Source organism: Schistocerca americana, chromosome 3 (assembly GCF_021461395.2).
Source record: "Schistocerca americana isolate TAMUIC-IGC-003095 chromosome 3, iqSchAmer2.1, whole genome shotgun sequence".
NCBI classification, from domain to species: domain Eukaryota; kingdom Metazoa; phylum Arthropoda; class Insecta; order Orthoptera; family Acrididae; genus Schistocerca; species Schistocerca americana.
This window is the reverse complement of record NC_060121.1, coordinates 961,006,089-961,018,108: the sequence shown is the minus strand read 5'-3', so window position 1 is coordinate 961,018,108 and position 12,020 is coordinate 961,006,089. Positions and strand designations below refer to the sequence as shown.

At 45.5% G+C, this 12,020-nt stretch overlaps 1 protein-coding gene across 1 annotated transcript in view; it reads left to right on the top strand.

The window, feature by feature from the left end:
• The window catches only part of LOC124605699 (facilitated trehalose transporter Tret1-like), a 79,118-nt gene that overhangs the window by 21,363 nt on the left and 45,735 nt on the right, over positions 1-12,020 (top strand). Inside the window, exons 2-3 of the mRNA XM_047137560.1 lie at positions 2,625-2,980; positions 7,684-7,953. Of these exons, the coding sequence (XP_046993516.1) occupies positions 2,625-2,980; positions 7,684-7,953 (626 nt within the window). The remainder of the gene's footprint in view (positions 1-2,624; positions 2,981-7,683; positions 7,954-12,020) is intronic.

The following is a 12,020-nucleotide window of genomic DNA, read 5'->3' as shown; positions in this document are numbered from 1 at the left end:
CAACACATCTAGGAACGGGAGACCGACCTCACTCTCAACCTCCAAGGTGAATTTGATTTTGGGGTTGAATTCCATTTAAGAAATTGTGGAACGCATGAAGTTCTTCTTCGCCATGTGGCCATATAACAAATGTATCGTGCACATAGCGGAGTCAGCAAGAAGGCTTCAAAGGAGCATTACTTAACGCTTTTTGCTCAAACTCAAAATGTTCCATTAAAACGCCAGCTGCAACTGGCGAAACGGGTGAGCCAATGGCAAGGCCGTCAGCCTGTTCACAGAATTCACCATTGTTGTAAGATGTCAGGCATATCCAACAACTTCCATGAAAACCCTGACATGACAGCAAATCCGGCAGTATGTCACATAGCTCCGAATAAATCCTGACATTAAATTAACCAAAGTAAGACGATCAACGAGTGAGCAGATGGAATACCACAGACTAACACAACAACGCCTAAATGCATGTCATACCTTCCCACCGTGAAACAGACGCAGTTCCGAGGGGAGAAACGAGAACAGAAGCCGAGAGCAGAGCCGTGTAGGCTAGGAGGCCCTACGATAAGGGACGGACACCCACATCGCCCGCCGACGGCCAAGACCACCCCCCAGCCCATGTTAAAAGATAGAGTCCTCCAGAAGAACAGTATAGATCTTACGATAACACTAAAAGGGCCACACCAGCTGCAAGTTTTAGCGTGAGACTATACGCGTCTTTGTTACGTAGCAAACATTATAAACATTGCCCCACCATGAAAAGTATAGCATTTCTCATTGGATAGACAGAATTTTTGTAGGCGGAGCTTAAGGTTAACATTGAGACCCTAATTGGTCAGTTGAAAACACAGCTAGATGCCAACTTCGAAAAATTGTAGTAAAGAGAAATTCGAGAGAGTTGCTTCCGAGACGGCGAGGTGTGTGGAGCTGTGCCGCCCGCCGCCCCCTGGCGCTGACTAACCACCGACAAGGTAATGAACGCACGCAATGCCGCATAAGAGCGCATAAGGCTTCACTCATAACTGCAGAAGTCTCATCTATTACATCCCCTTTTTGTGTAATACTAGTGTCGATTGTCAATTAAAGCTCAAGGTATTCACATTTGCTACTTGAAGTTAAAATCTGAAACACGATGGTTTTTCTGTTATATAATTATTGAGAAGCCACGTCACCCATTGTAATTTACGACAAGCTAAATAAGTAATGAAAGATAATTGAGGGTCACTGTAGAGCATTTTTGATAGTTTTCTCTTTTATGAAACTTAACTTAAACCTAGATTATGGATGTGATATGGCATAGGTCATCCTTCGATCCATTATAGAACTTGGAAACCCATTCAGGGAATATTCGTTCACATTTTTCTTGAACGCAGTTGGTTTTTATCACAGTGGTAAACTTAACTGTTTTTTGGACGTTATTTTACCAGGCAACTAAAAACAGTAAAGGCTTGAACCCCTTCCACTAAATTTAGTTAGTATTAAGATTCTTTTACAGGAAGTGCAGTCGAGCTGACGCTGAAATCATTAAATATTTGTTTATATCATCTCTGTTGTTGTTGTGGTCTTCAGTCCTGAGACTGGTTTGATGCAGCTCTCCATGCTACTCTATCTTGTGCAAGCTTCTTCATCTCCCAGTACCTACTGCAACCTACATCCTTCTGAATCTGCTTAGTGTATTCATCTCTTGGTCTCGCTCTACGATTTTTACCCTCCACGCTGCCCTCCAATACTAAATAGGTGATCCCTCGATGTCTCAGAACATGTCCTACCTACCGATCCCTTCTTCTAGTCAAGTTGTGCCACAAGCTCCTATTCTCCCCAATCCTATTCAATACCTCGTCATTAGTTATGTGATCTACCCATCTAATCTTCAGCATTCTTCTGTAGCACCACATTTCGAAAGCTTCTGTTCTCTTCTTGTCTAAACTATTTATCGTCCATGTTCCACTTCCATACATGGCTACACTCCATACAAATACTTTCAGAAACGACTTCCTGACATTTAAATCTATAGACGATGTTAACAAATTTTTCTTCTTCAGAAATGCTTTCCTTGCCATTGCCAGTCTACATTTTATATCCTCTCTACCTCGACCGTCATCAGTTATTTTGCTCCCCAAATAGCAAAACTCCTTTACTACTTTAAGTGTCTCATTTCCTACTCTAATTACCTCAGCATCACCCGACTTAATTCGACTACATTCCATTATCCTAGTTTTGCTTTTGTCGATGTTCATCTTATAGCCTCCTTTCAAGACACTGTCCATTCCGTTCAACTGCTCTTCCAAGTCCTTTGCTGTCTCTGACAGAATTCATCATCGCTGGTCTCACTGAACCCTTCCGAACTCTACATGTCATGTGCGGTCTGGCGCCTCCTTACCAGCAACAGGTCCCACGTTCAAACTAGTCAATTCCCTAAAAAACACGCTCAGGGCGTCGTTGTGCGAAAGTGGCAGGAAGACACGACTTAGAACAAACAGAAACCACGCAGAATGTTAGATTGTATAAATTAAATCCTCAGACTCCATGTTTGTTGCATGTTGCCTTCATGGTGGTGCAATCATAATGGTGGGCTGTGGAAGCCTGTCTCAGCCCTTCGAGTGGTGACGGCGTGTGCCCCCACTGTGCAGGCAACCTGGCGGCGATGATGAGCGGCATGGTTATGAGCTGGTCGTCGCCGGCGCTGGGGAAGCTGGGCCTGTGGAGCTCGGAGGAGGAGTCGTGGGCGGGGTCTCTGGCGGCGCTGGGGGCGGCGTTCGGCCCCTGGTTGGGCGGCTGGGGCGCCGACCGGCTGGGGCGGCGCGGCGTGCTGTTGTGGAGCGCCGTGCCGGCCACGCTGGGCTGGGCCATGCTCATGGCGGCCGAGCACCCCGACCTGCCGCACGACGGCAAGATCGGCCTGCTCTACGCCGCCCGCCTCATCAGCGGAGCCGCCGTCGGCGTCGTCTACGTCGCGCTGCCAATGTACATCGGCGAGATGTCGCAGGTAAACGGAGGCCGGCCGCGCCACCCTAGAGCTGACCATTTGCAGCCGGTCCGGGTTGGCAGGCCGGTGCACCCCGACCTGACGTCACGTGCTTGGTCGACGACTCCACAGTCTGGTCTGCCGTCCGCATCTTGTCTGTTAAGGCCCCAATACAAAACCGAGCGAGGTGGCGCAGTGGTTAGACACTGGATTCGCATTCGGGAGGACGACGGTTCAATCCCGCGTCCGGGCATCCTCATTTACGTTTTCCGTGAATTCCCTAAATCGCTCCAGGCAAATGCCGGGATGGTTCCTTTGAAAGGGCACGGCCGACTTCCTTCCCCGTCCTTCCCTAATCCAACGAGACCGATGACTTTGCTGTCTGGTCTCCTTCCCCAAACAACCCAACCCCAACCAACCCAACCCAACCCAACCCGGCCCCAATACAAAGGTGGACCAGTCCGCAGAACTACGCCTCCGGCCACATTGGCTCTGCGGCCGTGATGTTTACGACCCTTTTGTAGGTGCTGCAGGTATCGCGGGACTTCCGACCAACCTATTTCGACCCGTGGCTAGAGCATCCCCGACTACTGCTTTATGGGAGTCGTTCACCGGCACTGGTCGTGATTTCTGCCAACAGCCTTCGTGTCTGTATGATTTTTTAGGTCTTACCTACTTGACTTCTATACACTCTTTGTAAAGAAAATAATTACAACAACGAGAGGGAAGCTGTCCCTGGCGTAGGCCTCGCGACACACGAGCGGTTTCCTTACCAACTTCAGTCAGTATTACGAACGCAACTACCTCCAGAAGTCCCGTTGCAGAATATGACCTATTACACTACTGGCTATTAAAATTGCTACACCACGAAGATGATGTCCCACAGACGCGAAATTTAACCGTCAGGAAGAAGATGCTGTGATATGCAAATGATTAGCTTTTCACAGCATTCACACAAGGTTTGCGCATGTGGCGGCACCTACAACGTGCTGCCATGAGGAAAGTTTCCAACCGATTTCTCATACACAAACAGCAGCTGACCGGCGTTGCCTGGTGAAACGTTATTGTGATGCCTCGTGTAAGGAGTAGAAATGCATACCATCAAGTTTCCTACTTTGATAAAGGTCGGATTGTAGCCTATCGCGATTCCGGTTTATCGTATCGCGAGCGCGCGTTGGTCGAGATCCAATGACTGTTAGCAGAATATGGAATCGGTGGGTTCAGGAGGGTAATACGGAACGCCGTGCTGGATCCCAACAGCTTCGTATCACTAGCAGTCGAGATGACAGGCATCTTATCCGCAGGGCTGTAACGGATTGTGCAGCCACGTCTCGATCCCTGAGCCAACAGATGGGGACGTTTGCGAGACAACGACCATCTGCACGAACAGTTCGACGACGTTTTCAGCAGCGTGGACTATCAGCTCGGAGACCGTGGCTACGGTTACCCTTGACCCTGCATCACAGACAGCAGCGTTTGCGATGGTGTACTCAACAACGAACCTGGGTGCACGAATGGCAAAACGCCATATTTTTCGGATGAATCCAGGTTCTGTTTACAACATCATGATGGTGACATCCGTGTTTGGCGACATCGGGCTGGCTCTGAGCACTATGGGACTCAACATCTTAGGTCATAAGTCCCCTAGAACTTGTGAACGCACATTGGAAGCGTGTATTCGTCGTCCCCATACTGGCGTATCACCCGTCGTGATGGTATGCGGTGCCACTGATTACACGTCTCGGTCACCTCTTGTTCGCATTGACGGCAATTTGAACAGTGGACGTTACATTTCAGATGTGTTACGACCCGTTGCTCTACCCTTCGATCCCTGCGAAAGCCTACATTTCAGCAGGATAATGCACTACCGCATATTGCAGGTCTTGTACGGGCCTTTCTGAATACAGAAAATGTTCGACTGCTGCCGTGGCCAGCACATTCTCCACATCTCTCGCCAACTGGAAACGTCTGGACAATGGTGGCCGAGGAACTGGCTCGTCACAATCCGCCAGTCACTACTCTTGATGAACTCTGATATCGTGTTGAAGCTGCACGGGCAGCTGTACCTGTACACGCCATCCAAGCTCTGTTTGACTCAATACCCAGGCGTGTCAAGGCCGTTATTACGGCCAGAGGTGGTTGTTCTGGGTACTGATTTCTCAGGATCTATGAACCCAAATTGCGTGAAAATATAGTGACATGTCAGTTGTAGTATAATATATTTGTCTAATGAATACCCATTTATCATATGCATTTCTTCTTGGTGTAGCAATTTTAATGGCCAGTAGTGTATGTAAGGTGATTCACGAAGATATGAAAATATTTTAATATATTATTCTACAAGTAAAGCGAAAGGAAAAAGTTCATAACAACATGTTTAGTTACGGAGATACGGCTAATAAAAGATTTTGCCTGAAATTTAGCAACTTCGCTAATATGAAGCCATCGCAAAACTGTACGAGGTTAAAGTAAAGCAGATTTCCGTTTATTTTGTTGATATTGGTCTGGTGAATCTAATTAAATATGTCCCAGACATGTATCTGGAGTAGTTTTCCAGAGCATCCAGAGAAGCAAGGAAGTAATTTCGTAAAATTAATTTACTAACAACGTGGTTCATTTTGTTTTTTGAATTATACATAATTGCACAAAGTTTTTTACAGAAGTTTGTAAAGAGTTAATTTTGGAAAAATGATGGTAATAACGTTAACAGATACTGTATGAATGTGTCAGATAATCTGCTTTTATTAATACCATAGCACACATGAATTCATGTTACACCGGAAAAAACGAAGGTCAGTATTAAGGAAGTTGTACATTGTACATAAAATTTCACAGTACATTCACAATAAAGGAAACGTCTGAAACAACTGACTAACGGTTGCCAACAATGACGTAAACGTTTCTACATTCTTAATGGAAAGTAGACAAATTTACTTGTATAATATTTTTGCTTTTCTGGATGTTCTAGAAAACTACTGGAGATACACGCCTGGGACATGTTTTATTAGATTCACCAGACCGATAACAACCAAATAAATGGAACTCGTGCTTTACTTTAACCTCGTACAGTTTTGCGACGGCTTCATATTAGCGAAGTTGCTAAATTTCAGGCAAAATCTTTTATTAGCCGTAAGTCCATAATTAAACATTTTCGGACATATGTTTATATGAACTTTTTTTTAGTTTCACTTGTAGAATAACATATTAAAATATTTCTATATCTTCGTAAATCACCCTGTATATAGCAAGAGTGGCAGTTAATATTTAACATCCTTCAAAACTGCCAGACATGAAATAATTCCAGTTTCTTCTTCTCGAGGTATGTGCTCGGCCAAGTTTCATACGCACTGTTTCAAGAACGTTTCCTCAGTTTCCTGTCATCAGTTAATACCTGTTTGTCTCTCTGCTTGATGAGAGCCTTCTTCCTCTCCACCAATCTATTTCTGACGTCTTCCTTGCTTAGCGCTTTTCCCGTAATAGTCTAATCTCTCCATTTTCCGTCACAGATCTCACTGGGTGCCTCTCATGTTTGTTTGACTAGCTTGTGTTCCTAATGCTCTCAATACTACTATTGGTTGAAAGGAAGTGTCACATGAGGCGATACGTTATCTGAGGCTTTCGCAGTACTCTGTGATTTATATTACACAGCTTTTGATTCATACTGCAGACTTTTTCACTGTTGTGGAGATATTACCACAGAGGCAAAGATATCAGGAGTAACAAACCAAATCGAATTACATTGTCACTCTGTAACGACCCATCGGAGACCTTGGGTCCATCATGCTGAATCATCCTTCAACAACCTTTGAAATTTTGTCCGTCGAGTTCGAATTAATCATTATAGTTGCTTTCCAGTGACGCTTTGCTAGTACCTTCATAGTATAGACGTGTGTTCAATTGTTGAACACGTTAATTTAGCAAAAAATAAAATATAAAACATTGCTACTTAAAATCTGTGAAACACAGAAAACATTACCTTTTTCATTAACGCCAAGTGAGTCGTGTACAGGTTTCCAATCAGTAACTCTCAAATACATCATAAAGGTCGCAGTTCGTTTTTTGTTTATTAGCGTTGTAGTGTAACTTGAAGTATTTTCATAATGGTTTTAGAAGCACGATGTGTCTATAGAAATGTGTTCAGTAGCAGCACTGCTACCTTCCGTAACTCTTGATGCCAGTTGTAAGAGGGAGAGTTACATTGCATGGAATGACAAGAGACTATAGTATAGCTATGGACTAGGTGTGCTTTTAACACTCTGAATTAAAATATCGGCTTGATATTATCTCATTTCAAACAGAGGTTGAAAACTTTAATAATGCTTCAGACTGTTTCATAAACGACTCAAAACTACTATCTGAAATCCAGTATATCGTGACTACTGTGAACGTCCCATGAATTTATACCTCTACAGCACACTCTTCAAAATGCTGATGAGTGCAGAATCCGAAAGGCTTTAATGTCAATTTCCTTGCGTAACTGACTAATCTCCACCTTCTCCACCTCCTCCTCCTCCTCCTTCTTCCAAAACTGTTGCAAGATGCGTTTCTAAAACAAGGAACACCTGTCTACGTTCTCATCAGTTGTGATTATTAACATTCTTGATTTTTTTCCCCACCCTGTTAGTAACATGCTTTCTCTTTTGCTGCTTTAGTTTCTAACGTTAGTCGTAGAAGACGAGTGCTTTATAACAACCGAGTTGACGGTGTATCCATTATTTCCGCAGCCGAGCATCCGCGGCGCCCTGGGGACGCTGATGCAGCTGATCATCTCGCTGGGCATGATGGTGATGTACGGGGCCGGGCCGTACATCTCGACGCTGGCTCTGGGCGGCATCAGCCTGGTAGTGCCGCTGCTGTTCGCCGCGGCCTTCTTCTGGATGCCCGAGACGCCCTACCAGTTCCTCCAGAAGGACGACGTCGCCGGCGCCGACAAGGCGCTACAGTGGTTCCGCGACGAGGGCGCAGACACTTCCGGCGAGCTCAAAGTCATGCAGGTACCGAACCGCCCTACTACCCTCTACTCCGAGAGTGTGCACTTAGAACGAAGGAAGATCGGGTTTAACTGCCCGTCGACATCGAGGTCATTACGGACTGAGCTGAAGCTCGGATTGGGTCAAGGGTGGGGAAGGAAATCGGCCGTGCCCTTTCAGTGGAACCATATAGGCATTTGCCTGGAGCGATTTTGGGGAAAGTGCGGAAAACGTAGATCTTGATGGCCAGACGTGAGTTTGAACCGTCGTCCTCCCGAATGCGTCTGCTAATCACTGCTCCACCTCGCTCGGTGTGTACTTTTCGATAGCACGGTAATTCAGGAGGAGGAGGAGGAAATAAGTTTTTAACGTCCCGTCGACAACGAGGTCATTAGAGACTGAGCTGCAGCTCGGATTGTGTCAAGGGTGGGGAAAGAAATCGGCCGTGCCCTTTCAGGGTAACCATACCGGCATTTGCCTGGAGCGATTTTAGGGAAATCACGGAAAACCCAAATCAGGATGGCCGGATGCGGGTTTGAACCATCGTCCTCCCAAATGTGAGTTCAGTGTGCTAACCACTGCGCCACTTCGCTCGATGATGGTTCAGTAATCTAGCGCTGTACGAGATAGCCGTGAAAATGTAAGGTTCAGTCAGCTCCATACCCCAAACGGCCGTAAAAAAAGCGATACTAAACGTAAGGTTTTTTCTATTGAACTAAAGTTACGGATCGTAACAGTTAAAAAAAATGAAAAATGTTGAAATGTGTGTGAAATCTTATGGGACTTAACTGCTAAGGTCATCACTCCCTAAGCTTACACACTACTAAACCTAAACTATCCTAAGGACAAACACACACACACACACACACACACACACACACACACACACACACATACACACACAAACACCCATGCCCGAGGGAGGACTCGAACCTCCACCAGGACCAAAAAAAATGAAATAGGAAAGAAATAAATCTCGATGCTCGAGTGATCTCAAACATCACTTCATACAGCAAAAAAAGCACACACAAAAATTCCATAAATAACATATGTATAGGCAAAGCTTTAATTGAAATGACAGTTAAATCAATACCCTAAGGTGTCGACAGGCGTTGATATACATCAACGGGGACATAAAAAAATTTGTGCTTCGACGGGGAATCGAACTCGGGATCTTCTCCTTACATGGCAGGCGCTCAATCCATCTTTTTTTTTTAGATATAGTTCGTTGCGTTTGGTCTGACCGGACGTCGCAGGACATCCGTTCAAGTTGATCGTTGATTCCTTGACTCAGTTTTTTTTATTACAGAGAGCACGCAGTCCTCTGACCGAACACGCTGAGCTACCGTGCCTGCTCCATCTGAGCCACCGAGGGCACAGAGGAAAGTGCAACTGCAGGGATGAATCCCTTGCACGCTCCCCGTGAGACCCACATTCCCAACTTAATCTGCACACACTACATTCGTAGTGCCCCTGCCCATTACATTCATTACTCGCGGCAGACAATCTTACTGAGTCCCGTAAGAGTTCGGGCAATGCGTGTGCACCCGCACAGAAGAAGGTCAATAGCAACACCATCTTCATAATGTTTTAATTTTTGCCCGTGACAGTGTCCTTAAAACAGTTCCAAGCCCCCAGTCCCGAGGTCTTCTTTAGGTTTTCTTCGATCATCAGGCGGCTTCTGGAACTGGAAGTCGTAAAATCCCCTCTAAAATCTTTCCATCCTGAATTCCCTTTCCCCACTCCCAGCCTGCTGGGTCATTTCGCCAAAAAATAAGGGAACTGCGAAAAAAATGTTTTCATTCCTTATCGTGCAGACGAACGCCTGTATAAACAGTTGCCTACATAAACAATCGGGAATCTTGGCTAATCAACTAGAGCATACGATCCAACAAAAAAAGGTAGTATTGTTCCGAAAACGACACCTTACTAATTTCCAAACACACAAACCAGACAAATTAAATATCCGTCCCTGGGGGCAAGAAATAATCCCACTGTAAGACAAAAAAGAAAGTACCGCGATGGAGCTATGCAAATTGGTCACATATTGACATTCATACAGGGGTCAACGCAAAATGTATAATTCTAGTCATGTCGAACGATGGATGATTGTGACGCTGCAGCGTAATGTCAACGTGTTGCTGGCAAGAATAACAAACAGGGGACATGGCGATACAAATGTGTAAAGCGTTTGCCAATTTCCTTCCTCGTACTCAGTTGGGCAGTAACGATGCCTCGCAGACAGAAGAGTGAACAATATACCCACATGTCAGCATTTGAGGAAGGATGTGTAGTTGGGCTCAAAGACGCCGGTTGGAGAAATCGGCTACTCGATCGACACTTGAATAGGAGCGATGCCACTTCTCGATGAAGTCTGTAGGATTGGGTTTACAAAGGCCGAACACGGCGTCAAGAAGGAAGTGGTCTACCTAGGGAGACGACAGAACGTGAGGGCTAAGCAATCGTCAGAAAGGCTCTCAGAGCCCCAAATTCATCAATATCAGTGCTCCGACGCGCAACTGGCGCTTCAGTCTCCACGAGGAGCCTTAAAAAGCGGCTCACACTAAGAGGACTGAGTCCATGGCATTCCTTGCGCCGACTATCATGGACCTCCGTACAGCAACAAGCCCATTTGCAGTGGTATCGGGCACTTTCGGCCTGGAATCTCACTGGCTGCAGTAGAATTGTCTTCAGTGATGACTCCCGCTTCGAACTGCGATCAGGTGAACAGCGGAGACTTCTCTGGAGACGTCCCAGGCAGCAGCGGGATACCAGCTCGACTGTCGCACGCCATACGGCCTGAAAATCAGAGCTGATGGTCTAGGTTGCCGTTTCTTTTCGTAACAGGACCCCTTTTGGTTGTCATCCACGACACCCTGACAGTGCAGCGGTACATCGATGATATTCTACGTCCCTTTTGTTGCCCTTCATGGTAGGCCATCGTAGCCTTACATTTGAGCAGGATAATGCCAGCCTGCACACAATGAGAGTTTCTACTATCTGTCTTCGTACTTGCCAAACCCTATCTTGGTCAGTAAGATAGCCACATCCCTCCCTAGCTGAGAACGTTTGGAGCATTATGGGCTGGGCCATTCAACCAACTCGGGATTTTGGCGATATAACGCCCCAGTCGGACAGAATCTGGCACGATAGCCCTCGGAAGGACGTTCAGCAACTCTGTCAACCAGTTTCAAACTAAATACCTGCTTGCATAAGGACCAGAGATGGACCAATGACTGCAGTCCGGAACCGCGGGACTGCTACGGTCGCAGGTTCGAATCCTGCATCGGGCATGGGTGTGTGTGATGTCCTTAGGTTAGTTAGATTTAAGTAGTTCTAAGTTCTAGGGGACTGATGACCATAGATGTTAAGTCCCATAGTGCTCAGAGCCATTTGAACCATTTTTTGGACCAATGAGTTTTCCATTTGCTCCACTTTCTGAAGCTCTTGCTCTTGAATAAATCATCGATTTTTTCTGAAATTGTAATCATATCCCTCATGAGGACACTCAACAACTCTATGAATCAACGCCAAGCAGAGTAACTGCTTGCTTAAGGGCCAGACTTGCAAGAACGCATTACTGATTTGCTCAACAAATGAAGCTCTTTATCTTTAATAAATCATCCAGAAAATGACCGAGTATTTTCAAGATTCTATCATAATAGACAATGTGGATTTCAAGGGTAAAAACAATCACTGGTAACCTCCCTTTATTATATTTAATTTATGAAATGAAGAATTTAGTTTTTCTTATTTTCACTTTAGCTACCTAACAATTAGTACCAACAAAGTACTGCATTTTGATCGTGGGGGTTTCTGAAATAATAAGTTGACTATATAACTGCGTTCTGCTCTCACTGAAGCATGAATTATCTGTCTGCGCTGGAATACAATGCCGTACGACTGAATTCCCACGTTTATCAGAATACAGTTATCTCTGCACGTTTCCAGCTGTCGAGCGCTTTAAACTGACTCCTCGGGAATTTTACTGTTCTCTTTTACAATCGACAAAGCAGCTGATAAAATCAGTCCTTGTGGAAATGCCTATGACTGGTATTTGATGATCGCGTAGCAACCGTTAATCTTTCAAG